At 47.4% G+C, this 27906-nt stretch overlaps 1 protein-coding gene across 1 annotated transcript; it reads left to right on the top strand.

The window, feature by feature from the left end:
* Nucleotides 1-17250: 17250 nt before the first annotated feature.
* On the top strand, nucleotides 17251-25973 carry SHROOM1 (shroom family member 1). The gene is made up of 9 exons (XM_065935340.1): nucleotides 17251-17631; nucleotides 18029-18243; nucleotides 21500-22492; nucleotides 22585-22640; nucleotides 22864-23073; nucleotides 23274-23843; nucleotides 23932-24073; nucleotides 24182-24454; nucleotides 24549-25973. Exons 3-9 carry the CDS (start codon nucleotides 21542-21544, stop codon nucleotides 24879-24881), a joined length of 2535 nt encoding a protein of 844 aa, XP_065791412.1. The 5' UTR covers nucleotides 17251-17631; nucleotides 18029-18243; nucleotides 21500-21541; the 3' UTR covers nucleotides 24882-25973.
* Nucleotides 25974-27906: the final 1933 nt, after the last annotated feature.

The following is a 27906-nucleotide window of genomic DNA, read 5'->3' as shown; positions in this document are numbered from 1 at the left end:
CTGGAGAAGGAAAAGGCTACCCATTCCAGTATTCTGGCCTGGAGAATTTCATGGACTGTGTTGTCCATGGGGTCACAAAAAGTCGGACACAACTGAGCGACTTTCACTTAAACCACTACAATATGGTAAAGTAATTAGCCTCCAATTAAAATAAATTTTAAAAAATAAAAATGTTTTGTAGTTTTCAAATACGTTTTGAACTTTATTATTAAATTTATTTCTAAGTATTTTTTTATGCTTTTGGGAATGAAATGTTTACTTTTGAGTTGTTTCCTAGTGTTATCTTGCATATACTTTATAAACCTGCACACACTGTCATAAATGTTCTTATTGCCTCATGATTTTTTTCCCTCCAAAACCCTTTCTTTCTTTTCTTTTTCTTTTTCAGAAAAATGGGACTGAAAACAAAAGCTTCAGGTGGCCCAGTTTCCAATAACTTTGCAATCTTGGAGTCATTATTCTTGGGTACATGAGGCTGCAAGTGTAAGAGAGAAAGGGTATTTTGTTATTCTGTTATTCTTAGGATTAAAAAATATTTGGAATAGTCAGGCTACAAGTGATGGTGACAGGGTACAACTGAGCTTGTTAAATCTCCCTTAATATGCTAAAGGGAGCCAGGAGAGTTGCCTGAGCCCACAAAGTGTGCAGTGGAAGCTGGAGATTGATATTCCAGGGTTGACAAGAGTAATTAGTGGAAGCTTTTTGCCCCTACGGTGGAATGGTTTGGAGTTGAATTATGTGCTGCAAAAGAGGTCCCCTGTTAAATGGCTTTTGTGTTCAACTTTTTGTGCAGACTTTTTGAAGGCATAATGCACTGAACCCTGAAGTTCTAGAACATAGAAATTATCAGATTTCCATTATAGTTGGAAACTTTCTTTCTGTATAAAGAAGCAAATTAAACATAGTTTGATGGGCAGATTGGCCCTTTGATATCATTTAGGCAGCAGCTCAATTCTTTGGGAAATCGAAAACTTTGTCTTACCAATCTCTCAAAACCATAACGTCTTTAAGATTATTTATCAAAATATAGTTTACCCTTAAACAACACAAGGGTTAGAGGCGCTGACCCCTTGCATAGTAAAAAATCCAAATGTAGGGACTTCCCTGGGGTCCTAGTGGTTAAGACTTCCACTGCAGGTTCATCCTTGATTGGGCAACTAAAGATCTCACATATGGCGAGACCAAAAAAATTAAAAATTCACATGTAACTTATGATTCCCCACAAAATTTAACTACTAACAAACTGTTGACCGGAAGCCTTACCGATATCATGAACAATCAATCAACACATATTTTGTTAGTTATATGTGCTATAGGGCTTCCCTGGTGGCTCAGCGTTAAAGAACCCACCTGCCAATGCAGCAGACCCAGGCTTAATCCCGGAATCAGGAAGACCCCCTGGAGAAGGAAATGGCAACCCACTCCAGTATTCTTGCCTGGGAAATCCCCTGGACAGGTTTGGTGGGCTACAGTCCATGGGGTTGCAAAAGAGTTGGACACAACTTAGCTACTAAATAACAAACAAGAAAATGTACTATATCCTGTATTCTTACCATAAAGTAACTTAGAGGAAAGAAAGAAAAAAATCTCCCTTAAGTATGGCTCTTTTCAAATGGATCACATGAAATCTATCCACTTTAAGGATCCCTTATAATTCCCCAATCGCCCTAAACTGGCATTTATTTCCTTAAACAGGGGAATTTGTTTTGCTTTATTGTTTGTTTGGGTTTTGTTTTTTTTTTTTATCGTGGTTTAGTTCTGTGGCTGAGTATGGAATTTGGTCTGCAATTGGAAGGTTTTGAAAAAGGTGGGGGAGTTTGATGGAAGCTAAGTATTAGAGTCAATGCCAAAATTAGGAGTAGATAAATAGTTCAACTATATAGGTAAGTTCTAAAATTGTCTGACTTAGAACACTTTTGCATAGTGTTTTGATGCTATAACTGAGTAACTGTAGTTTGAAGATATGTGAGCTTGGCTTCCTCCCATCCCCTACGCTTTATTTGTAATTTAGTCTCTTTCATAGGACATCATTAATATTCAGGGCTTATGTTTGCTAAATTTAAACTTCAAAGATTCTCCTCTACACAATTGAGGAGAATATACTAGTCTCCCAGCTGCCTCCTCCGTATGAAACCTGTTTTTCTTCAGTTACTCTTATAAAAGCTGCCAATTTAGAAAATAAATGAGAAAGGACAACAGTGATTTAGATCTGGAAATTCAAGGATGAGGCTACATCTGCCTTAAATAGATGCATTCAGCTTTGGTATTTAGTCCAGATGAGATACGAGGTCACTTAATGTGATGAGTGCCTTAGTGTGCCAGGAAACAATGGGCCATGTCAGGAGCTCGGATCACCTTCAGCTCCGAGTTTCCTGCTCTTTATCGGTTTAAATCAACTCCTCTCTTAACGTTGAATACTTTGTTTTACTAGCCAGCTTCAAGCATAGCAGCTGCTCAGGTTGGTTCAGAACTCAATTTAGCCAATCTGTGGGAAAAATTAGTTACCTTTTCATGAGGTAAAGGATGTACTCATGGTTATTTAAGTGACAAAAGAAAAATGCTCAGGCAAAAGAACCTGGTTTTTTACATCAAAATTTTAAATAGTCAATTTTAATTTGTAACTTTGGAGGGATTGTGACATAAAATGATAATTAAAGTGAAATTAAAACATTTAAAATATTCTTTAGAATATTTAGAGGATGTAAATCCCCCCAAATATTTCTTAGATATAAAGATTTCCTAGATGATTGATAGAGTAGAAAAGTATGCTGTTTTATACATTAACTGTTCTCTAAGAAGGAAAAATAAACACAACCAGGAGATTCAGACACTTCATCCTTAACCAGAAATGACAAGCCAAGTATGTTCTCTTTATGTGGTTAATTACTTCCAGATGGAGTTGTGCTTCCCAAACTCTATATATATTATACAATTTTTGGAAACGGTCTTGATTTGTTAGTAAGACTAGGACAATTTCAATATTCATTTGAAGAACAGGATTTTGTAGATGGCCTGACAGTATTTCTGTCTCTTACCCTACTATGTAATACAACTTGTTTGGAAGAAATGAGTAATTAGATAAATGTGGATAAGAGTCAACTGTACATTTGGGACATCTCATTAATAATAAGTACCTTGTGAACAGTTTAGAGTCATTTGTAGAACTGTGTTTTGTGCTGGTGTCTTTCCACATTGAAGTGCTATGACTGGCAGTGTTAAGAGTTCACACAGCCTGTGCCTGGATGTCATTTCAGTATTCTCAGAAATAATTAACTCATTGAATAAATATTTATTGAACACTGACTATGGGCTGGGTGCTGTGTGTGCTTAAGAACAGTTTGATGTCCTCAGCTTCACCTACCAGAAAAGGAGACATCCTTTATTCCCCTAAATTCCATCAGTGAGCATTCATCACTGCAGCATGTTCTGTGAAGGAATACATTTGGGTCAAGGGAAATGTTGACCCTAAAATCAATATAGTTTTTATCTCTGGATGGAATTAATGGTTCAGTATGTTTTCATGTTAGACCATTTCGCCTCTACCTTTGAAACAGTATACCCACATTTTCTTTATCTATTCATCTGTGGATGGACACTTAGTTTCTTTCCATATCTTGGCAACTATAAATAATGCTGCTATGAACATTGCAGTGCATTTATTGTTTCAAATTAGTACTTTTGTTTCTGGTAGATATATACCCAGGAGCAGAATAACTGGGTCATATGGTAGTTTGGAGCTTCCCCTGTTGTTCAGCAGTAAAGAATCTACCTACAATGCAGGAGCCACAGGAGATGTCTGTTCGATCCCTTGGCTGGGAAGACCTCTTGGAGGAGTGCATAGTAACCCACTCCAGTATTCTAGCCTGGAGAATACCATGGACAGAGGAGCCTGGCAGGCTACTGTCCATAGGGTCACAAACAGTCGGATGTGACTGAACTGACTAGCGTGGTAGTTTTACGTTTAGTGTTTTTGTAAACACTGTGTTTTTAGTGTTTAGTGTTTAGTTTAGTGTTTTTGTAAACACTGTAAAACAGTAGCTGCACCAGTTTACATTCCCACCAATGGTGTATGAGAGTTCTCTTTTCTCTATATCCTCACCAACATTTCTCATTTGTGTTCTTTTTGACACTAGCCATTCCGACAGATGTGAGATGATATCTCATTGTGGTTTTAATTTGCATTGTTGAGAATGTTATCAATAGCTGGGGGTATGTCATATATGGCCTTTATTATCCTGTGAGGTATGTTCTTCTATACTTGTATACCCACTCTCTAGGGAGTTTTTAAATTTGTATTTACCTTTGGTTATACTGGATCTTCGTTGCTGTGCAGGCCTTTCTCTGCTTTCAGGGGGCAAGGGCTGCTTCCTAGTTGCGGTGTGCATGTTTCTCATTGTGGTGGCTTCTCCTGTTGTGGAGCACGATCTCTAGGGCACTGGGCTTCAATAGCTGCAGCTTGTGGGCTCAGCAGTTTTGGCTCCCAGGCACTATAGCACAGGCACTCAGGCTTAGTTGCTCTGCGGCATGGGAGATCCTCCCAGAAAGGGAAAGTCAGTCAGTCGTGTATGACTTTTTGTGGATCCCATAGACTATACAGTCCATGGAATTCTCCAGGCCAGGATACTGTAGTGGGTAGCTTTTCCCTTCTCCAGGGGATCTCCCCAGACCAGGGACTGAACCCAAGTCTTCTGCATTGCAGGCAGATTTTTTATTATCTGAGCCACTAGGAAGTCAGCTATCAGTAAGCTCCCTCTTGAGCCTCCCTTCCACCCCATCCCACCCATCTAGGTCATCATAGGGCACCGAGCTGAATTCCCTGTGCTATATGGCTGCTTCCCAGTAGCTATATTTTACACATGGTAGTGTATATATGTCAATGCTACTCTCTCAATTTGTCCCACCTTCTTTCCCCGCTGTGTCCACAAGTCTGAGAAACTTGGAGACTTTTAAACTACAATTTTACTTATTCAATAAATATTTACTGGGCACACCCTACATGTAAGGGAATCTTCCAGATGATGTTATGAGTGGTTAACAAGATAATCATGGCGCTTGATCTTATGGAGTGTCTATTACATGGGAAAGAGACAGACAATAAACAATTAAACAATACAAGTAGAGATATACAGGAACTTCTAGGCAGAACAAATGGATGTGAGAAGAAACTTGTGTTCCAAGAACAGAAAGAACTGTGTGTGATTGGCAAGTAGGAAAGGAGAAAGAATGGGTAGAAGGCAAGTGGAGTATGGAGGAGATGAGACTGAAGAAGCAGACAGACCAGATGATGCAAGACCTTGACCAGTGCAAGGGGATTGGACTTATATGTCTGGTTCAATCAGAAGCCCTTGAGAGTATTTAACTGGGGACCTGAAAGGGTTAGATTCATTGTTTTTTTAAGATCATATCAATATTCTATGTAGAGTTGTTTGACAGAGATGAGTCTGAAGCAGGGAGAACTTTGGGTTTTACGGGGCTGTTGTCATGGTCCAGGTGAGAGATGATGCTGACTTGGAATGTGGCAGTAGAGATGGGCATGCAAAGACATGAAGAAACATGGAATTTACTTTTGTGACCTCCATTTGTTACTTGGCCTATCTCTCTGAGCTTGTAGGATGGCAGTCTTCTACTAAGAGAAGAAACTTAGGTTCTTATGGTGAAATGAAGAGCTAAAACTTGTCCTATTCCTTGGCTTCATATTCCCATCCATGTGAGCTGCCTCTTAATTATAATTTTTTCATTGTTCTGTTTGTTTCCTTCTTAAATTATTTCTTGAGTTTTGTTTCTGTTTGTTCAGGTTTTGCCTTTCACATTGGAAGCTTTTCTCAAATGTCTTTTGTCCGTTTGTAAGTATAAGATTCTAGAAAGCTGTTCGAAGCTCTGCATGGGAGGGTGAGATGTGTTAATTTATGGGCTCTTTAGTTTGAGGCTCCTCTGTTTCTTTAAGTTTTTGTGCAAAAAAATTATCCATCCTTCTGGTGGGAGAAAGATGGGTCAAAGATGTATCCTTAGCTGCTGGTAGTCTTAGAGCCCAGCAATGCAAAGGACTGTAAACTTTTACCTAATCCCTTTTTATTACAATACTGACTGCATCTCTTCCCCCAACCTCCACAACGCCTCTTTGTTTTAACTCTTATGTCTGGAACTGTTTTGATTCAACTCTTACATAAAGTCAGGGCTTCCCTCATAACTCAGTTGGTAAAGAATCTGCCTGAAATGCAAGAGACCCCAGTTCGATTCCTGGGTCAGGAAGATCCCCTGGAGAAGGGATAGGCTACCCACTCCAGTATTCTTGGGCTTCCCTTGTGGCTCAGATGGTAAAGAGTATGCCTGTGATGCAGGAGACCTGGGTTTGATCCCTGGGTTGAGAAGATCTCCTGGAGAAGGGAAAGGCTACCCACTCCAATATTCTGACCTAGAGAATTCCATGGACTGCATAGTCCCTGGGGTCACAAAGAGTCAGGCACAACTGAGCGACTTTCACTTACATAAAGTCAGCTCCTGGTCGCCTGCTGAGCTGGATAAGGAGTGGGCCTCTCTCTGCTTGGAATGGGGAGTATACACTGGGTCCGACTGTTCCATCTTCAGATTTGGGCAATATCCACTTAGTTGTAGCTGGTACTGCTGCCTTCCATGGCATGTGGCATCATTTCCTGAGGTTCCCAGGATTCTATTCAGTGTCTCACCTAGCTTCTCATTGACATCCCCACTCTCCACAGGTTTAGATTTCCTTTTTAATTAGCTCTGTTCACTCTTTTAGACAATTTTCAGTCCAAAACTTTGTTCACACATTTGTTGTGCTCTCTTCACCTGATCTTTGTCCTATGGGTATATTTAATAATACTTCTAATAAAAAAAAAGGCAGAGGAACCAGAGATCAAATTGCCAACATTCACTGGATCATCGAAAAAGCAAGAGAGTTCCAGGAAAACATCTATTTCTGCTTTATTGACTATGCCAAAGCCTTTGACTGTGTGGATCACAGTAAACTGTGAAAAAATTCTGAAAGAGATGGGAATACCAGACCACCTGATCTGCCTCCTGAGAAACCTGTATGCAGGTCAGGAAGCAACAGTTAGAACTGGACATGGAACAACAGACTGGTTCCAAATAGGAAAAGGACTACGTCAAGGCTGTATATTGTCACCCTGCTTATTTAACTTATATGCAGAGTACATCTTGAGAAACGCTGGGCTGGATGAAGCACAAGCTGGAATCAAGATTGCTGGGAGAAATATCAATAACCTCAGATATGCAGATGACACCACCCTTATGGCACAAAGTGAAGAAGAACTAAAGAGCCTCTTGATGAAAGTGAGAGGAGAGTGAAAAAGTTGGCTTAAAGCTCAGCATTCAAAAAACTAAGATCATGGCATCTGGTCCCATCACTTCATGGCAAATAGATGGGGAAATAGTGGGAACAGTGGCTGACTTTATTTTTCTGGGCTCCAAAATCACTGCAGATGGTGACTGCAGCCATGAAATTAAAAGATGCTTACTCCTTGGAAGAAAGTTATGACCAACCTAGATAGCATATTAAAAAGCAGAGACATTACTTTGTCAACAAAGGTCCGTCTAGTCAAGGCTATGGTTTTCCCAGTGGTCATGTATGGATGTGAGAGTTGGACTATAAAGAAGACTGAGCACAGAAGAACTGATGCTTTTGACTGTGGTGTTGGAGAAGACTCTTGAGAGTCCCTTGGACTGCAAGGAGATCCAACCAGTCCATCCTAAAGGAGATCAGTCCTGGGTGTTCATTGGAAGGACTGATGTTAAAGCTGAAACTCCAATACTTTGGCCACTTGATGTGAAGAACTGACTCATTTGAAAAGATCCTGATGTTGGGAAAGATTGAAGGCAGCTGTAGAAGGGGATGATAGAGGATGAGATGCTTGGATGGCATCACCAACTCAATGGACATGGGTTTGGGTAAATTCCAGGAGTTGGTGATGGACAGGGAGGCCTGGTGTGCTGCGGTTCACGGGGTTGCAAAGAGTCAGACACGACTGAGCGACTGAACTGAACTGAATGTCAGTGGGAGGAACTAGAAACAAGTTTGTCTCCTCAGCTCTTCAAATCAAAAGGGTAGATCTTTAAGCAGCATGTAAAGTCCTTGTACAAGCCTCTGTTTAGAGAAAGTGAGTAAGAAAATCTATTGCGAATTCCCTTTGTGATCTGAAAATAACTTTAGCACCACAATCTCTTCCTCATGTGATTTCACTCCAATCTCCACCTTGATATTGCCCCCCTGCCAAGGTAGAGCTCCTGACACTTATAAAGTGCACATATTATACAATTGGCCCTCAGTATGGACTGGATTCTGCACCTGGATTCAACCAACCTCAGGGTGTGCAAACTGCATATGGGGAGGGCTGTACTACTCTGCTTGATATAAGGGACTTGAGCAGGGTGGATTTTTATATCCACAGGGGGTCCTGGAATCAGTCCCCTCAATACTGAAGGACAATAATATACTTATCTCTTAATCTGATACAGCTCCCTCCTGCCAGCTCTTTTGAACAATGACACTAGAACGTCCTTCTTCCCCTCTGTGGAACTGCCCAAGCCTTGTAGAATCACTGTTGGTAAAAATGAAGTCACAGCTCTCACTGGTGAGAACAGTGACGACTTTGAGGAGAGAGGCACACATTACCTCTCTCTTTACACATGTGAAGCTTGCATTAATTTTCTGTAGCTACCTTTGGAGTATAGTTCTCAGGGGCAGTCTAATTATCTGCCCCATCCAAATGAGAGGAACTGATAGAACTCTGTCCACCATAAAGACCTTGGACCTAATTCTGCCAAAGTTCTTTTTCTTTGATGAAACTGCACATGTGAGGCTGACAACTACCATACAGATACACATACAGTGTCAGGACTGGAGTATGCCTTCACTTAATAAGTCCTGACAATAATTTAAGTATTCTGATTATAATTCAAGTCAAACAACATTTTGTTAACAGGTAGCACTAGGCTATATACTCTTGATCAGACTCCTTTTGTATTACGGCTAAAGACTTATTTTAATAATTAGTAGACTTTAATTCATCCTCAATAGTTTAATTTTTTTAATTTTATTATTGTTTACTCATTTACTCTACTGCATCAGGCCTTAGTTGCAGTATGCGGGATCTTTCATTGTGACACACAGACTCAGCTGCTCTGTGGCATGTGGAATCTTAACTTCCCACCCAGGCATCAAACTGGCATCCCCTGCATTCCAAGGCAGATTCTTAACCACTGGACCACCAGGGAAGTCCCCTCAATAGTAACTTAAAAGTCATATGACCTCCATGCATGTGAATATTGAGATTTGTGGCCCACAGATAAACCTGAGATCTCCTGGTATGCATGCTTTTAGGTCTGTGGGCAGATGGTGCTCTGAGACAGTGGGTAAATTAGTGCAAGAATACATGAGTTTTCTTTTTGGGTTTAGACACACACTTAAAATATCAGAGTGATTATAGCCCTTAGAGACCATCTGTTGCTTATGTATGAAGATCGTGGGCAAGAACGGACCAATGTCAGCAACTGTTGTTAACTCTATGAATATATGTGTGCATCTGTAATACATACACATACAGAGAGAAAAGTTCACATACCATAAAATCACCACTTCACATCATACACTATAGTGATTTTTAGTATTCTCACAAGGTGTCACAACTATCACTGATCTCTAATTCCAGAAGATTTCCATAGCTCCAAAACAGAAGTTCATGCCAAATAATACTCCACATGCCCACACCTTCCAGCCTCTAGCAGTCACCAATTTATTTTCTGTCTCTATGGATTTGCCTCTTCTAGACATTTCATTTAAATAGAATCATATAATACGTGGTCTTTTGTATGGTTTCTTCTTCTTAGCAGAATGTTTTCAAGGTTTATGACTGTTGTAACAAGCATCAGTACTTAATTTCTTTTTACAGCTAAATACTATGCCATGTTATAGATATACAGCATTTTGTTTATCCATTCCTCTATTGATGACCATCTGGGTTGTTTCTAGCTACTGGCTATTATGAATAATGCTGCTATAAACAGCTACATGTTCAGATATGTGTTTTTGCATGCAACCTATGTTTTAAATTCTTTTGGTCATATACTGAGAGTAGAATTTCTGCCTCATATGATAACTATGTTTAATTGTTTGATGAACTGACAAATTGTTTCCAAAGCAGCTGTACCATTTTACATTCCCAACAGCAGTGCAGGAAGATTCTGACTTATCTACATCCTTGCCAATACTTAATGTCTGTCTTTTTGATTATAGCCATTCCTGTGCATGTAAAGTGGTACCTTGTGGTTTTGATTTGCATTTGATGTTGAGTATCTGTTCATGTGCTTATTGGCTATTTGTATATCTTCATGGAAGATACATCTTTTTTAATCCATTGCCCACTAAAAAATTGGATTCTTTGTCTTTTTATTGTTGAATTGTAAGCTGTTAAGCATGCTAAGGTAAATCTAATTTAGATAAAGCATTCACTGTTCTAGGAAGACCAGAGGTTGCAGTTTGGCTTTATTTTTAATACGTTTCAGGCACTTGCTGCATTTTTCAAAAAGAACCATTGTTCACAGACTGTCTGTGAACTAGGGCCTATTGCCATCACTGAAAAAGATATTAATCTACTTCTAAGAATCAATGCAGAGGATTGGAAAACCCAAATAAACTCACAAACCCTTGGTTCCATCCATAGTAGCAGCTTCAAGACCTCTATCTGCTGTGCCCAAGTGAGTGATAGAAGCAGTGTACTCTGAAAAGAACATAGCTCCTTACAGTATATTAAATGACATCTTTTTGTTAAAACCACCAACAGGAGAGAGTGAAACAAGAATTGTAGGTAAATTTTAAAGTGTGTACACACAGGCTAATCGCTGAGTCCTGGGGACCAAGGCCATCCTGAGGATGTTGCTACCAGCTGTGAATTCAGAAAATGGAGGAATGACCCAGCTGTTCACCTGGGTCTCCCAGTTACATTCATTCAACAATCACTGATGAAAGTTCTGAGCCTGGTACTTCCTTTCCTTCAAGAGTTCACAATCTGTCTTATGGGACAGACACACAGGTAAATGAGATTGTGTTTGTTAGGTGCAGCAGGGAACAATGAACTCTCCCTAGAGATAGCATGGATATTTCCCCGAGGAGGCGGTTCTTGGCTCAGGGGTTGTGTAACTCAGCATCATGATGGGTCCTTCCTAAGGACATTTCCTAGTAGGAGAGGGAAGAAAAAAAGAAACTTCAGCATGTGCCCAACCCTTTGTGGGGAAGGGGACAGCTATGGGATGGAAGCCTATGCTTCTAGGTCTCTAGGCAGGCCCACCTTGGCCTGACATTTGCTTAGTCTTTTGGTCCATGCTTAAAAAAAAAAAAAAAAAAAAAACAGGTAGAATCTGGGCAACCCTCTTTAGTGCAAGAATAGGAAAAAGGAACCAATCTCCAAACTTTCTTGTCTTTGATTTTATGTTTATCAAGGGAAATCTTGTTTTCATTTTCTTAGCAAATGTTTATAACTTTGAATCAGGAACTTGCCTGCCTTGTATTTCTCCTGCGCTGCTTTATCCTGTTTCCTGAGTTGCTAGTTTTGAGCTTGTGTTAGACTTGTTAGAGGATCTCCAGCCACATCAAAGGGCAGGGACCACATCCCCTTAGCCCCAGGGCAGCTGTGGGAGAGCTTTCTCGCTACTTGCCTAGTGGTTGCTTCTTCCAGGGATAGAATAACTCTGAACACCCAAATCTGGCCAGATTTTCCTCCAACCTAACATTGGCATCCCAGTATTAAAAGGTGTCTTGGCTCTATTTCCGAAATTTCTTAGATTGAGGCAGCAGCAGCCAACTCCTACAACTCCAAAAAGGAATGCATCGGAAGGAGGACTTGTGGCCCACAGAATTGACTAAAAGGCAGGAGGACCAGGCAATGAAAATAGACAGGAGCCCAAGGAGGCTGGACAGCAAGAGCAGGAGACAGGTTAGACCACCGCCACATCACACCGCCCAACTCCTAGTGGTTTCTCACCTGTCCCTACATCTCCATGTCACCCACACGAGAGTCCCAGTCCCTGGCAGGAGCATCACATTGGTCAAGCCCAGGTCTCATGGTTTGCGGTGTGGCAAGCTGTCTTTCAAAATGGGAGAAGGGGCTCTCTCTCCCCAAGACCTACACAATATGGGTTCCCCTAGGAAGGAAGAGTTCAGATGTCCACCACAGCCCTGTTTGAGGGAGTAGTAAGCAAAGCTTAGGAGGGGAGCAACACTCATGGCAGACCTCTGGTGTATAAACCAGTCCTCAGAGATCAAATTGAGGCTGGGATTTAGTCAGGATTGTCTTCCCTACAGGAGAAACTGAAGTGAGGAATAATAATAACTAACACCACTTGTTGATGGCCTCCTGTGAGCCTGTGCTGAGTAGATTTGATGAAATCTCATTTAATCTTTACCTGGCAAACATGTAGTCATATCATTTTATAGATGAGGATATGAATTGTTCAGGAAGGTTGGGATATCTCCAGGGTCAGACTGGCATTCACTTAGGTCTGCCAGGCTGTGGACTCACGCTCGCTCTCTCACTGCTGGTTTTTGTATACCCAGGATATAGTGAATTGGAGGATAGATCTCTGTCCTCCTTATTTATTTTTTTTAATTGTGGTATTTTATTTTTGTTTGTTGTAGCACAACAGAAGACTAGCAGGCAGCATGATCTTGTGGGAAGACCTTGTGGCTGGGGTGTCTGCAGAACTGATTTCTAGGCTGTCACCCACACTGAAGTAGTTAAATGTAAGTGTAGACACTTGCATCTCTACACAAACCAGGCAGGGCTTAAGAGAATGTTCCACTTATTGGAGCTATGTTGGAGAATTTTGTTGTCCTCTTTTTTTAAACTTCTCTTGATGCTTCCCTTGGAGTACAAAAAGCTGCCAACTAAACTGTGTGTGTGAGTGTGCGTGTGCTGTCACATTCACTCCTGGCAGGGTCCCAAAAACTCATGTACCATGATGGATGCCAGATATACACACCCTCAGGTTTTAGAACAAAGTCTCCTCCATGTGAGTAACTGACCAGACACCATCAGTTAAGATCAGCAAGAGTTTCTTGGCGAATGTTAAGGACATGCATTATCTGCTTCCAGAGCTAATGACTAGAATCCATTATATGTGCACATGGCATGCTGTGACCCAATCCTGTACCAAGGCTTCCGTGTGCAGCCCGAGGCCCAAAGTTCTAGGGTTGGAACATCCTCTCATTGAAAATGCTTATCAGATGACTTCTGATGACACCAGAGACTTGGCGGATTTAGCTCAATTAGAAGGTACTTTTAGGAGAGGGGCCTTTGTAGACCATTTCACCCCTTTGTTAGGACCTGAACACAGGGCCACTCCTGGACCTGAGCCTACTTTTGCGCTCCCTAGGGATGCTATTGGGGGTCTGGGTTCAGTCTTGAGTTAATTTCTATTCTTGGGGATCAAAATGACATGTAAGAGACAGGTTTTCATCTAGATCCTGGGAGGCCAGCAAAGCAAAGTCGAAAAGTTCATGTGACCACCACTTATCTGTCTTGGGTCCACTGGAGTCAGCAGAAGAGGAGAGAGGCCTGAATCCAGCCATCTCTAATCTCTCTTGCCCAGGGATGTGTGGGTAACAATGAGGGCAGACAAGGAGGATGGAATGGTCCCAGGTCTGGGGTTTGTAAACCAGGCTAGAGGAGTTAAAAAAAGCTGAGTTATTATGGCCAAAGCAGAGGCTGAGGAGTCACCCAGCGTCTGTAGGGAAAAGGTGATATATGTGTACTCAATAGGAATGTGACAGACCAGCATTCTTTCCCAGGAACTGCTGATCTGAAAGGAAACTTTGATTCAATCGCTGGGACAACCAGTCCCTACCCAGCCTCGCCCAAAGGCCTTCCTGCCAGACACCCTCATATTGGTGGGGGGCGGGGGGGGGGAGGCGCTCCATTCTTGTGGCTGATTTCCTATAAAGCCCTATCTTTGGACAAGTGTGGTAAATTCAGTGCATAATTAAAAAGCAAACAAACTTGCTCTAAGGGAACACTTAAAATTTAAGTAGACACTTGTGTAAAAACAGTGATTCATGCTTTGTTGGATTTCCAGAAATAGACAACATAATTCATTGAAGGATTTCTGGCCTTTAGTGTATTTGAGCCAATATATGATGGTCTCTGAATTATTAAAATAACTCTGTAGTTGCTATCTACAAGAAAGAAACTTTTTTTTTTTGCCTTAATCATGGTTTATAAATTCACTCCCACCACAAACAAAGTCAGAAGACACAAACTTGGGAAAATATTTGCCACACATTAAAAAAAGTAAATTACCTTGATATATAAAGAAATCTTATAAGTCAGTAAGAAAAAGACCAATAATCCAATAGAAACATGGGCAAGGGAAATTGACAGATCACAGAAGTGAATATGAGTGGCCTTAAAATGTACAAAATAATATGCAATTTTCTCTACAAAAAATTGAAACATTTTCACCTTTCAGGTTTCAGAGATCAAAAGTCTGATAATGTACTATGTCAGTGAGGATGTGGGAAAATGGGCACTCATTAATGGGGATACAAATTGGTACAACCTCTTTGTAAGAAATTTGAGAAGATTAACCAAATTTGAAATTTTACATACCCTGTTACAGTTATCTATTACTGTTTAACAGAATATCCCTCAGCTTAGTGGCTTAACCCATTTACAATTATTTTACTTGCATGACTGAGGAAGGGCTAGGTTGGGTGGTTCTTGGCTAACTCACACGGTGTCAGATGTACTCTCCCAGGCCTGGAGAAGTACTGAGGTCCTGAGGGGCACAAACACGTCTTTTTATGTAGGAGAGAAACTGCTGGGTATGTGCGTGTGTCTGTCTTCTCCATGGCCCCCGCTCCCTAACCACTGCCACTGAGGGAGACTCCAAGTTGGTTGCAGTTTCTTCCCCTTCTTCTCCTCTAAGGCTTTTTGAGGTTTTGCACTAAAGAGATGGCCTCCAGTCAAATATCATGAGGGATACACCTGTAGTTGAAAAAATGGAGTGTATTAGTTGTTACAGTGAGGGGAACCATGAAGCATCTTGGTAAGAGGGCATTAGAAAGGACTTTAAGGATTTAGTGATTTTGGAGAGACTTAAAGAAGTAGGACTTTTCTCAGTGTTTGATGCTTCAGGAAGCAAGAGTAATTCTATGATTGGGTCCCTTAAAATCTTATTAGAAAGAGGAATGACTAAAGCAAAGCTAAAGCCACAGTCGGTAAGGAAGCAGCAGTTACACATATTATCCAGGACAGAAAGACGTTTGGTCATTTTTTTCACTTGGACAATATTCATTGTTTGTCTGTGTTCAGATATGATTACAGAATGGTCTTGTTTTTATCTTGACCCATCATGGTTACAAGAGGGTCTTGTCTGATGTTGATGTCCTATGAAATTGTTTATGTGCAACAGGAGAATTCCATGGCCTTGTCTGTGACTGTCAGATCAACTCCTATAACACCAAGGTCTAGCTGAGAGTCCCAGGCCAACTTCCAGATGTCAGGGGCTGCTTTCTCTTTCACAGAAGAGAAGAAGAGGCAAGCAGAGAAGTGGGTGGATGGGATTTCTTTTGGGGTATTCAGGCAGAGATTTACTATTGTCTATGCAAGAGAAATAAGGAGGAGGAGAGAGGATTATCAAGAATGACTGTGGATGCTGTGTCCACTTCATAATTGTCAAGAAATACACTTTTTTAAATATAAATTAAGGAACTTCCCTGATGGCCCAGTGGTTAAGACTCCATGCTGTCAATGCAGGGGTCCTGGGTTTGATTCTTGCTTAGGGAACTAGAGCTCACATGCTGCAACTATTAATAAAAAGATCCAGCATGTCACAATGAAGATCAAAGATCACAACTAAGACTTGGTGCAGCCAAATAAATAAATAAAAATAAATTTTAAAATACATATACATATATTTTAAAATATACGGACTGTAGCCCTCCAGGCTCCTCTGTCCATGGGATTTCTCAGGCAAGAATACTGGAGTGGGTTGCCATTTCCTCCTCCAGGGGATCTTCCTGACCCAGGGATCAAACCCGTGTCACCTGCATCTCTTGCATTACAGGCGATTCTTTACTGTCTGAGCTACCAGGAATTTGTAGTTTCGTATACACACACACACACACACATAAAATTAAAATCTTGAACATTTTTGAACTGACTTTTGGTTGCTGGGTTTTGTTTCCTCTATTGTGATACTGCTCTGAGACCAACCATGTGGATCAGAGTTGGTGCTAAAAGGACAGGTGTTCAAAACCAAGAAGTTCTGAGCCATTGTCTGAGTCCAGAGCTCCAGCTCCTGCTGATGCCTGGATCAGAATAGCATTTGAAGTAAAATCAGTGCCAGGAGTGTCCCAATCAGAAGCCAGGCTCAGGTGCCTGCTGCCTCCATCCCCTAGAAGACCCAAGTTCCCCAGGCTCTTATTCCCCCTAGAAAGTGGTAGCCTTAAAAAAAAAGAAAGTGGTAGCCTTGTCCCCCAGTCTAAGTTCTGGCTTCTGGTTATTATCACCAGCAAACCTTGTCAGCCAAGGATGCCAAGATATAGGGATATGGTCTCTGCCCCCCAGGCATGCTGATTCTGTGGGACAGTGAAGGAAGCCACAACAATAACAGAAAGACCAAGCACTGACTGGGTTCAACAAAAAGGCCTCCAGCCCCTTCCAGGGATGGAGCATTTCTTGGTAGAGCCAGTATTCATAGGATACAAGTTTGGAAAGTGGGGGCAGGGAAGGCTGAGGACAGAGCAGTGACCAGTGTACAGTGGCTGATGAATTCAGATCATTCTTTGGAGCCTTGAGATCCCCGAAAGTGAAGAGTCAGATTCTATGGCTGGAGTAAACCCTATCCAGGTCACAGGGGACATGCATAGTCCAGCACCTTAAAATGCTGAGCACCAATGAGAAGAGCCGGAGTGAATACACAAGTCAGCAGCGCCCCGGCTTCCCTTCCCCCTTTTCAGGTGGCCAGCCAGGGGCCCAGACTATGCGAAATATGAGAGAAATGAAAAGGGGAAAAGAGGGAGTAAAGAGCCCATAGTAGGAATCAGAGAGCTGCAAGAGTTCTGGAAATGGCAGTTCTAGAGGGAGAGTTGGTCAAGGGAGGATGCATTAGCATCCGAACTGTACTCAGAGCTGGACAGGGACAGTGGCGCGTCTGTTTACTTAGCCAAACTGGAGTGACGTGGCCGTCTGGAGTTCTTCGGACCTGGCCTGGGCGTCCCCACTGATGGGGTGGTTTAAATCCGTGGGACTCCAGCCGAGCACTACAGGCCGTGAGAACACATTGGATGGAGGCGGGCGGGCGACCGCCCTGGAAGCCCTACACCTATTTTCCCGCCTCTCCAGCCGGAGCAAGAGGCCTGTGCCCGGCGGGGTAACGAGCGTCCAACCCCGACCGGGGTCTAAGCCTACAAGCGGACACTAGGAAGGGGCGGTCAGCTGCCCGGGCAGCGCGGCCGCTCTGCGCTCCCGCCCCCGGGAGTCGGATTTGGCGCCTCCCCCGCGGCGGCTGGAGCCCGGAGGTGGGGTCGGGAGCAAGAGCCCGGGGCTCTGATGTCACCGCGCGGCCGCAGTCCAGGAGCGCGTCTCGGTTGGAGCTCAGGTACGCGGCGAGGCCGGGGGCCAGGCGGCGGAATCGCTGTTCCCCGCAGCGGTAGGGCGAGCCCCGAGGCTAGGTGAGGGTGGGAGTGCCTGAGCCGCTGCGGAGCAGCTCCTGCGTCGTTGGGTCTGGAGGTGTTGGGCTCCACACCACTTCTGGTCTGCGCGAGCCGGGTTCGGCTCCTGCGCCCCTGTCCGCGCCTCCGGCAGAGGGGTGGTGAGCGCAGAACCGGTAGCGGCGGGAGCTGCTGGGGGAGCACGCCGGGGGCTGGCAAAAACGCAGTGGGGGTCTCAACGCACCCCCTAGCCACTCCCCGACCCCCGGCTCATGCTCTTCGGTAGCGGAGCCGCTAGGGAATCCAGCCCGCCCCACCCTCACCACCCCCCTCTCCCGCGTCCAGGACCGCGTGGTCCCCTGCGTGAGTTTTGAGCCCTCCTTCCCCGACGGTGAACCCCAAAGGAAAGACCGAGAAATGCGCCGGCCGGGGGCCATCCACTCTGCCAGTGTCCGCGAGGCGTCGCTCTCCTGCCGCACCGCCTGACTGTCGCCCCCTGTGGCCACCAGACCTATGCATCTTGCCTCCCTGACGCACCTCAACTCAGCTTGAAGCCCCAGGTATATGGTCTGACCTCGACCGCGGCCTCTTTTCTGCCTGTGCCCCAGCATCCTCCTTTCCTGCCCGCAGCACGGAGCTAGAGCCTATGGAGACTCTCGGGTGGGCGGCAGCAGTGGAGAGGGAATGCTTCGCAGGGTGCGTTGTGGGGCGGACAGGCTTGGAGAACGGGGAGCCGGAGGGGGCTGGGAGAGCCGTGGAACTTCCCCTAAATGCCTGCTCTTCCAGACCGTGTCTGGAGAGCTGGGATTCAAGACAGGCCCAGGACCCAGAAACTCAGTCTGGGTGACATGGAGACAACACCCTACAGTGAGCCTACCTCTGAGGAAGACCATCCCAGATATGATTTAATTCCTGATCCTTATTGATCATTTGAGGTTGTCTGTCTGGTCACTTTCCCTGGATCTGTTTCTGTGGCCTTTGTGTGACTTTAGTCACTGGAAGCAGTCTTCATCGGTTTCCCCCAAGAACCTCTAACTAAAAACCAGCTGCTTGCCTGGTCCTAACTCTCTGCTGAGGTCCAGACCCACATCTCAACCTACCCAACTGCTCACCAGACTTGCCACAAACACTGCAAAGTCCACGGGCCCCAGACCCGGCCTGGAACCCTTGGCCAGTCCACATCTCAGCTTCCTCATTCTTGACACTGGCACCTCCACCTCCTCAGCTCCTAGCTCTGAACATTGAAGTCATCCTTGTCTCCTTTTCCTCTCTTGCTCTTTGATTCAGGTGATGTTTATTGCAAATGATGCCAATACTTATGACCCTAACTAATCTAGCAGTTTTCCAGCAGGGATTCCATGCTGCTCCCCCTGGGCTGATGGGGTTTGAGAAAGCTTTAGTTCTGACTTACATTCAATGCAGGCATTGGCTCTGCAGCCCAGCCCACAGCTGACATTAGTGCTGATGCTAGGGCTCCTGGGATGTGGCCACTCCCAGCCACAGGGGCTGTCTAGACTGCAAGAGGCTCCCTGCAGCCAGACAAAAACTCTCTGCTCTTTGGTCTGAGGCCCCAAAACACACTAAAGGAGCTGGACTTTCCTAGCCTATCTTGCATGGGTATCGGGTGCTCAGGTTACCACTGAAAAAGCATTCTCAACACAAGTTAAGATCAATAAGAAAATATACAGACATTTTTATTATCTATTTGAGCTGTTTTTATTGGGCGAACTCAGAACCCTCTGTCATTCAGTAACTCACAAATAAGAATTTTCAAGGCCTTTTTAAAGGAAACATCTTTATATTTGAAGAGTTACCCATGCCTATAGATGCAGTGAAAGTCAACATGGGTAGGCCTGGGTGGCATGAGCCAGGATAAACAGTGCTCCCAAGTTGGGCTCAGAAGGATAGCAGGAGAAGGGGCCAGTGTCTGGGAGGCTGGAGAGGTTCCCTAGAGGAGGTGAGTCTTCCCAGGGGCTGCTACTCAGAGTAGCTTCTTTTCTTTCTGAAATACAGAGAGTATAAACTACTTTGCAAAAGTGGTCCCCAAGCCTGAGTGTGAGGACCAGTCTTCAGGGCTGGCTTTAGTAGGCACAGTGATGCCTCCAGGTGGGTGATGTCAAGATGTTCTGGTACCAGATCAGCTGAGAGCTCCTCCTGGGAATGTTGGAAGTACTGCTTCTCCCTTTAAGGAAACACCGTATCCTCCCACCACTAACCTCTCTACCTGCCCTAGCCAGCAATCTGTAGAATCTGGGGTCTCAGGGAATTGGGTAGAGGGTGATCCTGAGCTCAAAAATGTGTCTAGGAGGCTCACCAAAGTCTCTTTTTTCAGTTTCCACCCAGCTATGGGCCACCCTCCTCTGCAGTCCCAACCAGGCAGCTCAGGGAAGGCACACCTGCTTTCTCCCCACCATCCACCCCCACACACAAAAGTCCCTATCACCCACAGTGAACCCTTAGTTCCCAAGACTCAAAGCTACTTTCACCCCTGATCCAAGTACACTCCCCCAGCTCCTCCCCTTGCTCCCCCTCCTGGCACTGGGAAAGTATTGATTTCTGGCCATTCCTGTTCCAAGCTATGCTTGCCTGCTCTTTTGGTTCTTAATAACCTGAGTAACCTGGTCAGTGTCCATGAGTGGCAACTGTCTCACCCATTCTGTCCCCTTCTTCAAAAAGACTAATAGGGAGAGAAGAGTAAGTGGAAGAAATGCTGCTCCTTTCCTTGTCATTCAACAAATACTTCACATCAACGACATACCAAACATTGAGGGCACAGAAATGAGTCAGTGCAGGGCCTGTCCTCAGGAAGTTCATGGGTGGGAATGGGGAGAGGGAATCACAGGCAAACCAACAATCACCATGCAGGGTGATGAGTGCTGTGATGGGGAAGCTAGGACACTAGAGGGATCCCAAAGGGCCAGGAAACCTCTAAGCTGAGCCCTATAGGAGAAGCAAGAGTGGCACAAAGACGGGGTGAGCCTGTCACTCCTAAACAAAAGGCAGAGTCTCCCAAGCAGGGAACATATTATCCTGGAATCTGACAGTAATTTGAAGCGGGGGGGGGGGATTGTTTCCCACAGAGGAGTCTGAGCTTTGTTGCAGGGGTGGGGGTAAACTGGCTTTCAGCAGAGTTTGCTTCTAGGAAATTGATTCTGGCTTCAGTAAGCTTGGAGGCAAGCCCAGATTCCAGGCAGGGCTCTGCCTGTTACTAGCTCTGTGCCTCTGGGCAAATCAGTCCCTGGTTCAGAACCTCACTGTCCTCATCTGTAAAACGCAGGCAACAGTTGTGAGGTTCAAGATAAATATTTGTTCAGAGCACCTGGAACATGACTGGCCCAGAGGAAGGCTGTGAGGCTGCCCCTGCCACCTGACCTGGGTCTTTCCTCCCCTCCTTTCTTGGCTCCCCTCTGATCTCAGATCGTTGCTGACTGTTGTTTATGAGGGAAAGATCACCGGGAGAAGTTAACAAAGCAGCCAGGAAGCGGCCAGGGTGGGACAGGGTTGGGGAGGGAAGGAGCTTGGGTACGTTCTCAGCGCTCCAGGAGGTGCCAGGGTAGAGGCTGGGCCAGAAGAGCCCCAGTAGGGAATGGACTAGTCTCCACTTCCTTCCCCTGAGCGAAGGCCCTCAACCTCCAGAGGTGCTCCCCTGGTCCTCCTGCCTTTGCCATCCCAGACGAGGGAGGTGCGGGATGTTAGGGCCATGGGTCCCGTGGCCAGGTAGGCGATGTGTAAGCATGTCGTGTTGGAGGGGCCAGCAGGCTGTCCTAAACCCATACCCGGAGCGCCTCACCTACCACGCCGCCCATGCTTTTCCAGGCCTCACAGAGCTGGCCAGCCTCCGCCCTCGTCCGAGCAGCCATGGAGGCCCTGGGTCCCGGAGGTGACCGCACCTCCCCGGCCTCATCCACTCGCAGCCTGGACTCGCGGCGGTTGTCTGCACCCACCGACTCGGCCTACAGCTCTCTCTCCGGCGCCTCAGGCGGTCCTGAGCCTCCAGAGCCGCGCACGCTGTCGCCTTCGCCGGGGAGCCAGCAACTTCCCTACCTGGACTGGGACTACGTGCGCGTGGTGTGGGGCGGCCCGGCCCCCGCCGCCGGGCTTCGCACTTCCCCACAGCCCCGGCCCGCGGCCGCCGCACGCAGTGGGCCTCGTCCGCCCGAAAAGGGGACCCCGGGACCGCTCAGCCGCCAGACCACCCCGCTGCTGTACGCGCTGGCGGCCGAGGCTGAGGCCTCGGCACGGGCCGCCGAGCCGCCCAGCCCGCCCGCTTCGCGGGCCGCCTACCGCCAGCGGCTGCAGGGCGCGCAGCGGCGAGTTCTCCGGGAGACGTCCTTCCAGCGCAAGGAGCTCCGCATGAGCCTGCCCTCCCGCCTGCGGCCCGCGGCCCCCGCGCGGCCCTCGGCCGAGCACCCGCGCTCCGCCTCGCTCAGCCACCCCGGCGGGGAAGTAGAGCCGGCGCGCTCGGGGGCTCCCACCCAGCAGCGGAAGTGGTGCTTCTCAGAGCCAGGGAAACTGGATAGCCTGGGTAGGGGCGCTGGGTTGGCGAGGCAATGCTCGGGAGAGGTCTGCTCCAGCTCTGGCTTCATTAGGCCGGAGCCTCGGGAATGGCAGCAGAGGACGCTGGCTGAGTTCGAAGGTCACCAGATCAAATGGCTGCCTGCGACCCAGCCCCCAAGCATAGAGGACCCGAAACCCCGGCCCTTGAAGCTTGGCAATGCCTACAGGCCTGCCGCCAGTCGGAGTCGGAATGCTTCCGGGGAAGTCTTGGCCCCCTGGGGAAGTCCAGAAGGTGTCATGCCCATTGCCCAGGTATGGAAGATAGGGGCTGCCACCTTGGGGTGGGGGAATCTAGAGGACTGAAAACTTGAGCACCATTTCACCCAACTGCTTGCCTTTTCCAGGCTGTTCCCCAAGGAGCAGAAACCCCCAGACCACCGTTGCAGACCAAACTTAACAGGTGAGAGACATGGACCACTCTGCGAACTGAAAGTTGGGGGAGGCAGCTTTCATGACTCTTGCTCAAGAAAGAAGGCCTCCACCCACCCTCAGTTTGAGCCTTATGTCTCAAGGCAGAGTGCAAACCACACCCCCTAGTCTCACCCCCAACACCCCACTGTGTCTCTGGTACAGAACCAGAATCTTCCTGGTCACTGTGGTCAGTGTGGGGTCCTTGCCTCCAGGTTCCTGAATCAGAAGGAAGCTGCAGAAGTGTGTCCTGCAGAGGGCCCCCAGAGCGGTCCCTCTGACTGTGAGCAGAGGGGCTCAGAGAACTGCATTGTGTCTGCTCGGCTCCCATCCCTTCCTGATGATGAAGTTTTCCTGGAAGAAAACCCCCTGGTCAGAGCAAGATCACCTGCAGACTCCCAGACTCCCCTGGGGCTCCCAACCTGGTGAGTTCCCTCAGACTTTCAAGCAGAGTGAGATATACCTTTCCTACACACATCTATAAAATGCTGGAGAGGCAGGGAACTCTCTCTTGACCGAAGGCTGGGGTCCAGGGGTTTTGGGGGGGGAAGTGGTTGGCAGGGGGAGGGGAGAGGGGGGCCCTTGGCCAGAGCTTTTTCTGATTTAGTGTCTCTTTCACTTTCAGTGTCCATGTCTCTGACCAGGAGTACGGAGCTGGCTTGAGTCAAAGGACTGACCAAGCTATAATCCCCCCGGAGCAGCCCCTCCATGAGGACCCAGAAACTGCAGGGGTGGATGAGTGTTGGCAGGGGTTAAACGGTTCTGTGAATGTTTCCAGGCCTACATGCTGTAGTCCCCCTGAGACTGCAAATGGTGACATCCTTACATTTGACCCCACTGGACTGCTGACGACTGTTCCCCCCACAGCTGCAGAGACTGACCTCAAACCTTTCCCAGGTGATACCCTGGGACCTCCAGACAATGATACCCCAGGGCCCCCTGACCACAGTGCCCTAGCTTGGGGCCCTGGGGAGCCTGGTCCCAGGTCAACATGGCCCAGTCCACGCCTTGAGGAGCTGGTTCAGGAGCTGGCCAGATTGGATCCCTCTCAGAGTGACACTTTCCCCTCCTATCCCAGCCCAGAGCCATCCCTGGGTCTGCTAGATGGACTGATTCCGTTAGCTGAGGTCTGGGCTGCAATGAGACAAGGCTGTAGGGAAGCTGAAGAGGAGGCTGCTGGTAATTCTGAGCCAGGGTGAGTGAGGGGCATCAGGGACTCAGACGACTTTAAACCTCTGCTCTCTAGGGCAGGACAACCCAAGGAGCTCTGGTTTTGTCCCCAGGTCCTATCTACCTAACTCTACCCAGCACCTGCCAGCTTCTCAGGAGGAGACAAGGCCTGAAAACCTTACCACCCACGTTGTGCCTGACCAACCATGTGACCAGGGTACTCCAAAGCCAAATAACAGCATCCAAGCCAAGAAAGTGAGTGTGGAAGGGGCCATTGGTGGCTGAGTGGGGCCAGAACCCAGAGTCTGGTCTGAGGAGTCAGGGGCCTGGCTCCAGACTTAAGTGCCTACACACTCCCGGCAGGCAGAGCTGGCGGACCTCCTCCAAAAGATGCTAAGGGACCTTCAGGCCGAGCAGAAGCAGCTGCAGGGAGCGGCCCAGGCTTGGGCCAGGCGCGGAGCTGCTCTGGAGGCCGCCGTCGGCCAGGCCTGTGCACCCCACGAGCTGGAGCGGTTCAGCCGGTTCATGGCCGACCTAGAGCGCGTGCTTGGCCTCCTGCTGTTGCTGGGCAGTCGCCTGGCCCGCGTGCACCGCGCCCTGGCCCGGGCGGGTGCCGACAGCGACCCTGAAGAGCAGGTAATGGTTAGGGCTGAGGATGGAGGGGAGACGGGAAGGGCGGTGAGGGGCCTGATCGGGCCTGGCTCACAGCCCCGTCGCCCTGCATCTCCAGGCCTCTCTGCTGCAGCGACTGGGGCTCCTGCAGCGGCAGGAGGAAGATGCTAGGGAGCTGAAGCAGCACGTGGCGCGGCGGGAGCAGGCCCTACGCGAACTGCTGGCGCGCGCACTGTCCGCAGAGGAGCTGAGCGCCTACCGCACCCTGTTGGCCGGCAAGGCCGCCGTCCTGGCCCAGCAGCGCAGCTTGGACGAGCGGGTCCGCCTTATTCAGGACCAACTGGAGGCAGTCAGGAACGGCCTTGGCCTTCATCCCTCGCCTCCCAGGCCGGCCTTCCCCTCAGGGACCCATCCTCCGGATAAACCTCCCTTCCCCCCTCCCCTCGTCTAGTTACAGGTGGTGAGGGTGGGGAGCATTGCCCTTGCTTCTCACCGACTTGAGTCCGGATCACGCTGGTTTATTCGGTGCTTTTCCCTTGGGGTGGGGAAGACCCAGGCCCGGCTTTGCCGGAGTACTTCTTCCAAGTGTTCTCATGTGGTCTTTCCCAAGTCTTGTGGATTATCTGGTAGTTAACTGAGAAATTTAAAATCTGCAGTATTCTCTTCTGCTGTGATGAGAAAGAGTTTCAGTAAGTGTTGGTTGGAGGGAGATGAGACAAGTCAGAGAAGCACTTCAACTTAAGATTCAAAATGGCCATTTCTTTTCCCTCTCAATAAAAAAATTGATGAATACCCGGAGTCTGGCTTGGAGGCAGGGTTTGCAAATTTCAAACACCTCCCTGACTAGGGCAGAATGGCTGTTTGTCAGAGGACATCAGTCAGGTCTGGGGATTCCTAGGAAGACTGAAAGAAACAGGTTTGAAAACAAGAGGGGCCAGGCAGATGCTGTCACCAGTAGCCCCTAACTCTTCTGGTGACTGCATTTTTACCACAAAACTCTAGACCTGATTGGCTGAGTTCAGGTCTCTTTTGCTGGTTTTTAGCCAAGCCCCTAACCTCAGTGGTATAGTGGAAGTGGGTAGGACTGCCTCGCTTCAAGATTCAAGGCACAGGGAACTTCCCCAAATGGAAAATGGGTTCAGATGCTTTGCCTAAAAACCCTGATGAGTGTCAAATACACTTGGACATTTGGGGAAATTCATTCACCTCTCCTTTGGAAGACCCTATGGGGTCAGCCAGACTTGAGGAGGGCAGTTGGGAGAATGGCAGCTGAATGGGGATGAGTCATGGGGCATCTGGAGACGTATTATGCTGGGGGGCTTATGTCCTGCAGATGCCGATTTGGGGTTGGGCTGGAGCTGGGAGTAGGGGAATAAGGGCTAGAGTGAAATGTAACAAACGACACACACCCTCTGTGTATCATCCCTGTGTGCATAGAATCAGTGTTCTCCAATATACATGTGAAAATCTGCCTTAGTATTTGGAGCTGCAAAGGCTGGGGACAAGAACACTGTTCATGCAAATACTGAGTGTGTTTTTGGAAGCTGGGCACCTTAATAATAATGGTATTTAAAGCCAACTGACCTCTTAGTGAGAAATCTCTGCTTCTGAGCTCGTTTTCTGATGCATATTGTCACTAAGTGCAACTGGTTGGGAATTTTAAATGGTCGTATTCATACTAAAAGCATTAGTTATAACAGTCGCGCTATTGAGCACAGAACAATGCTCACATTGTGCCTTTTTATAAAAAACATATGGGGCTCCTGCTGAGGCGGTTGCGGGTTCTAACATTCTGCTTTGCTTCCCCTCTTTGAACGCTGTGGGCGGGGCCTCCGCTCCAAGGCCCTCTGCCCCGCCGGGCAGCTTGCTGCCAGACGCCTTCTGGAGGGATCTACTTATTTCTGCCTGGCCTGTACAGTGCTCATTGCTTTCTCCTATTGTGATATTCTTCCCACTCCAGTATTCTTGCCTGAAAAATCCTATGGACAGAGGAGCTTGGCGGCTACAGTCCATGGGGTCGCAGAGTGGACGCGACTCAGCGCGCATTGTGATATTCTTAGAAATACACTTAACCTCGTCCATAGGACCAGTGGAAATTGTGTATTTCAGACAAAACACTCCCAGCCCTGAATGGACATGGGAAATAGCGTCTGCCCTTGTCCGGTTAAACTGCACTTTGGTTCTTGGCTGGTTTTTCCCATGGGGAAATAGGAGGCTACTGTACCAGATTGAGAGCGCCCACCAAAGTGGGGCCCCAACTGAGCAGGTCTTTCCATTTGTCTCCTTCTCCTTCCTGCCCCAGTTTATCTTTCTTCCACACCCCGTTGTTCCTTCAGAGGACAAGAAGCTCAGCATAGGTGTTGGATATTGGCACCACAGGCTGACTTGGGGGTGGAGGGAGGCAGTGCAAACGAGAAGCCGGGTGAATTCCACCCTCCTGGACGCTGCCAGCAGAGGGCGCTGTTCTTTATATGACACTTCACCACCTCGCCAGCTACCAGGCCTTCCGGGCTAGCCGCAGGGACGCTGCTTTGTCCGGAGCACTGTCCCTGTTGGGCCTGAAGGTTGGGGGAAGCGGGGGGTGGGCTAAGCCTTTGCTTCTGTCGGAAGGAAATTCTAGCCAGCCGGCTGTGGGAAGGTTGGCTCGCTTTCCTTTGCCTTCGACATTTGTTGGTTAATGAGGAGTGGGGAGGGGAAAGCTGGGGGTGGGAGGGTGGGGTTGATCTTGAGGATCAATATCCAAAAGAGCCTTACTTAGTTCCCCACGGTGGAAAAGAGGGTTCCTTCGGTCTCTGCTGGGGTTTCTGTCCGCACCTCCCCAAGCTGCTACGCCCCAGCCTGCCGGTCCCACCACCCCCAGCCCGGCGGCCTGAGGCGCTGCGCCCCACAGCTTAGCGGGTGCCCTTGTTGCTGGGCAACAGGCAGCCGCGATGCCTCATCTCCCACTCGCCTCATCCCGCCCCCGCGGTGCCTCCTAATATGGATTTAATTAGTGTACTTTCTACCTTCTGACTGTAAATTGGAAACTGAGTAGGGAAGCAATGTTCCGCGGCGCCCCAAGCCGGCGCTCAATCTGGCTGGAACAGTCTGCTCCTCACACCACCTACCTTGGCAAGCGGCTGGAGTGAACCTCAGAAATCCTCAGGGGAACAAACTACCTCGCTGTTCAGTCACGAGCAATTCAGAAGTTTTCAGAGGACATTTAGGTCAAATGCGGTTGAGGACCACCGCAGAGAGAAGAGATGAAAGGGGGAATGTGGGGGGTGGGACTCAGGCAAATGCTGTAAATCAGTCCTCCCAACGAACACTTAAGGTTACTTTCACGGCCTAGCTGCAGTTTAGAAAATCACCATGGGTGTTTACCTGCTGTCTTTGAAATTGAAGTCAGCACTAAGTTCTCACTAGGAGAACTTTTTCCCCTTCTGGAGGAGAGGTCCAGAGATCTCTCTCTCAATCACTCCCTCCCCACCTCTTTT

This window comes from Muntiacus reevesi, chromosome 1, assembly GCF_963930625.1.
Source record: "Muntiacus reevesi chromosome 1, mMunRee1.1, whole genome shotgun sequence".
Lineage (NCBI taxonomy): Eukaryota > Metazoa > Chordata > Mammalia > Artiodactyla > Cervidae > Muntiacus > Muntiacus reevesi.
Note: the sequence above shows the minus strand (reverse complement) of the source record. Positions and strands in the feature narration are given on the sequence as shown.

Bases quoted from the DNA above. Each gene is read 5' to 3' on its own strand.
- SHROOM1 (XM_065935340.1), top strand. From the start codon at position 21,542: ATGGAGGCCCTGGGTCCCGGAGGTGACCGCACCTCCCCGGCCTCATCC. The intron at 23,844-23,931 runs GTGAGTGAGGGG...TTTTGTCCCCAG, and splicing joins GCTGGTAATTCTGAGCCAGG to GTCCTATCTACCTAACTCTA. The intron at 24,455-24,548 runs GTAATGGTTAGG...CTGCATCTCCAG, and splicing joins ACAGCGACCCTGAAGAGCAG to GCCTCTCTGCTGCAGCGACT.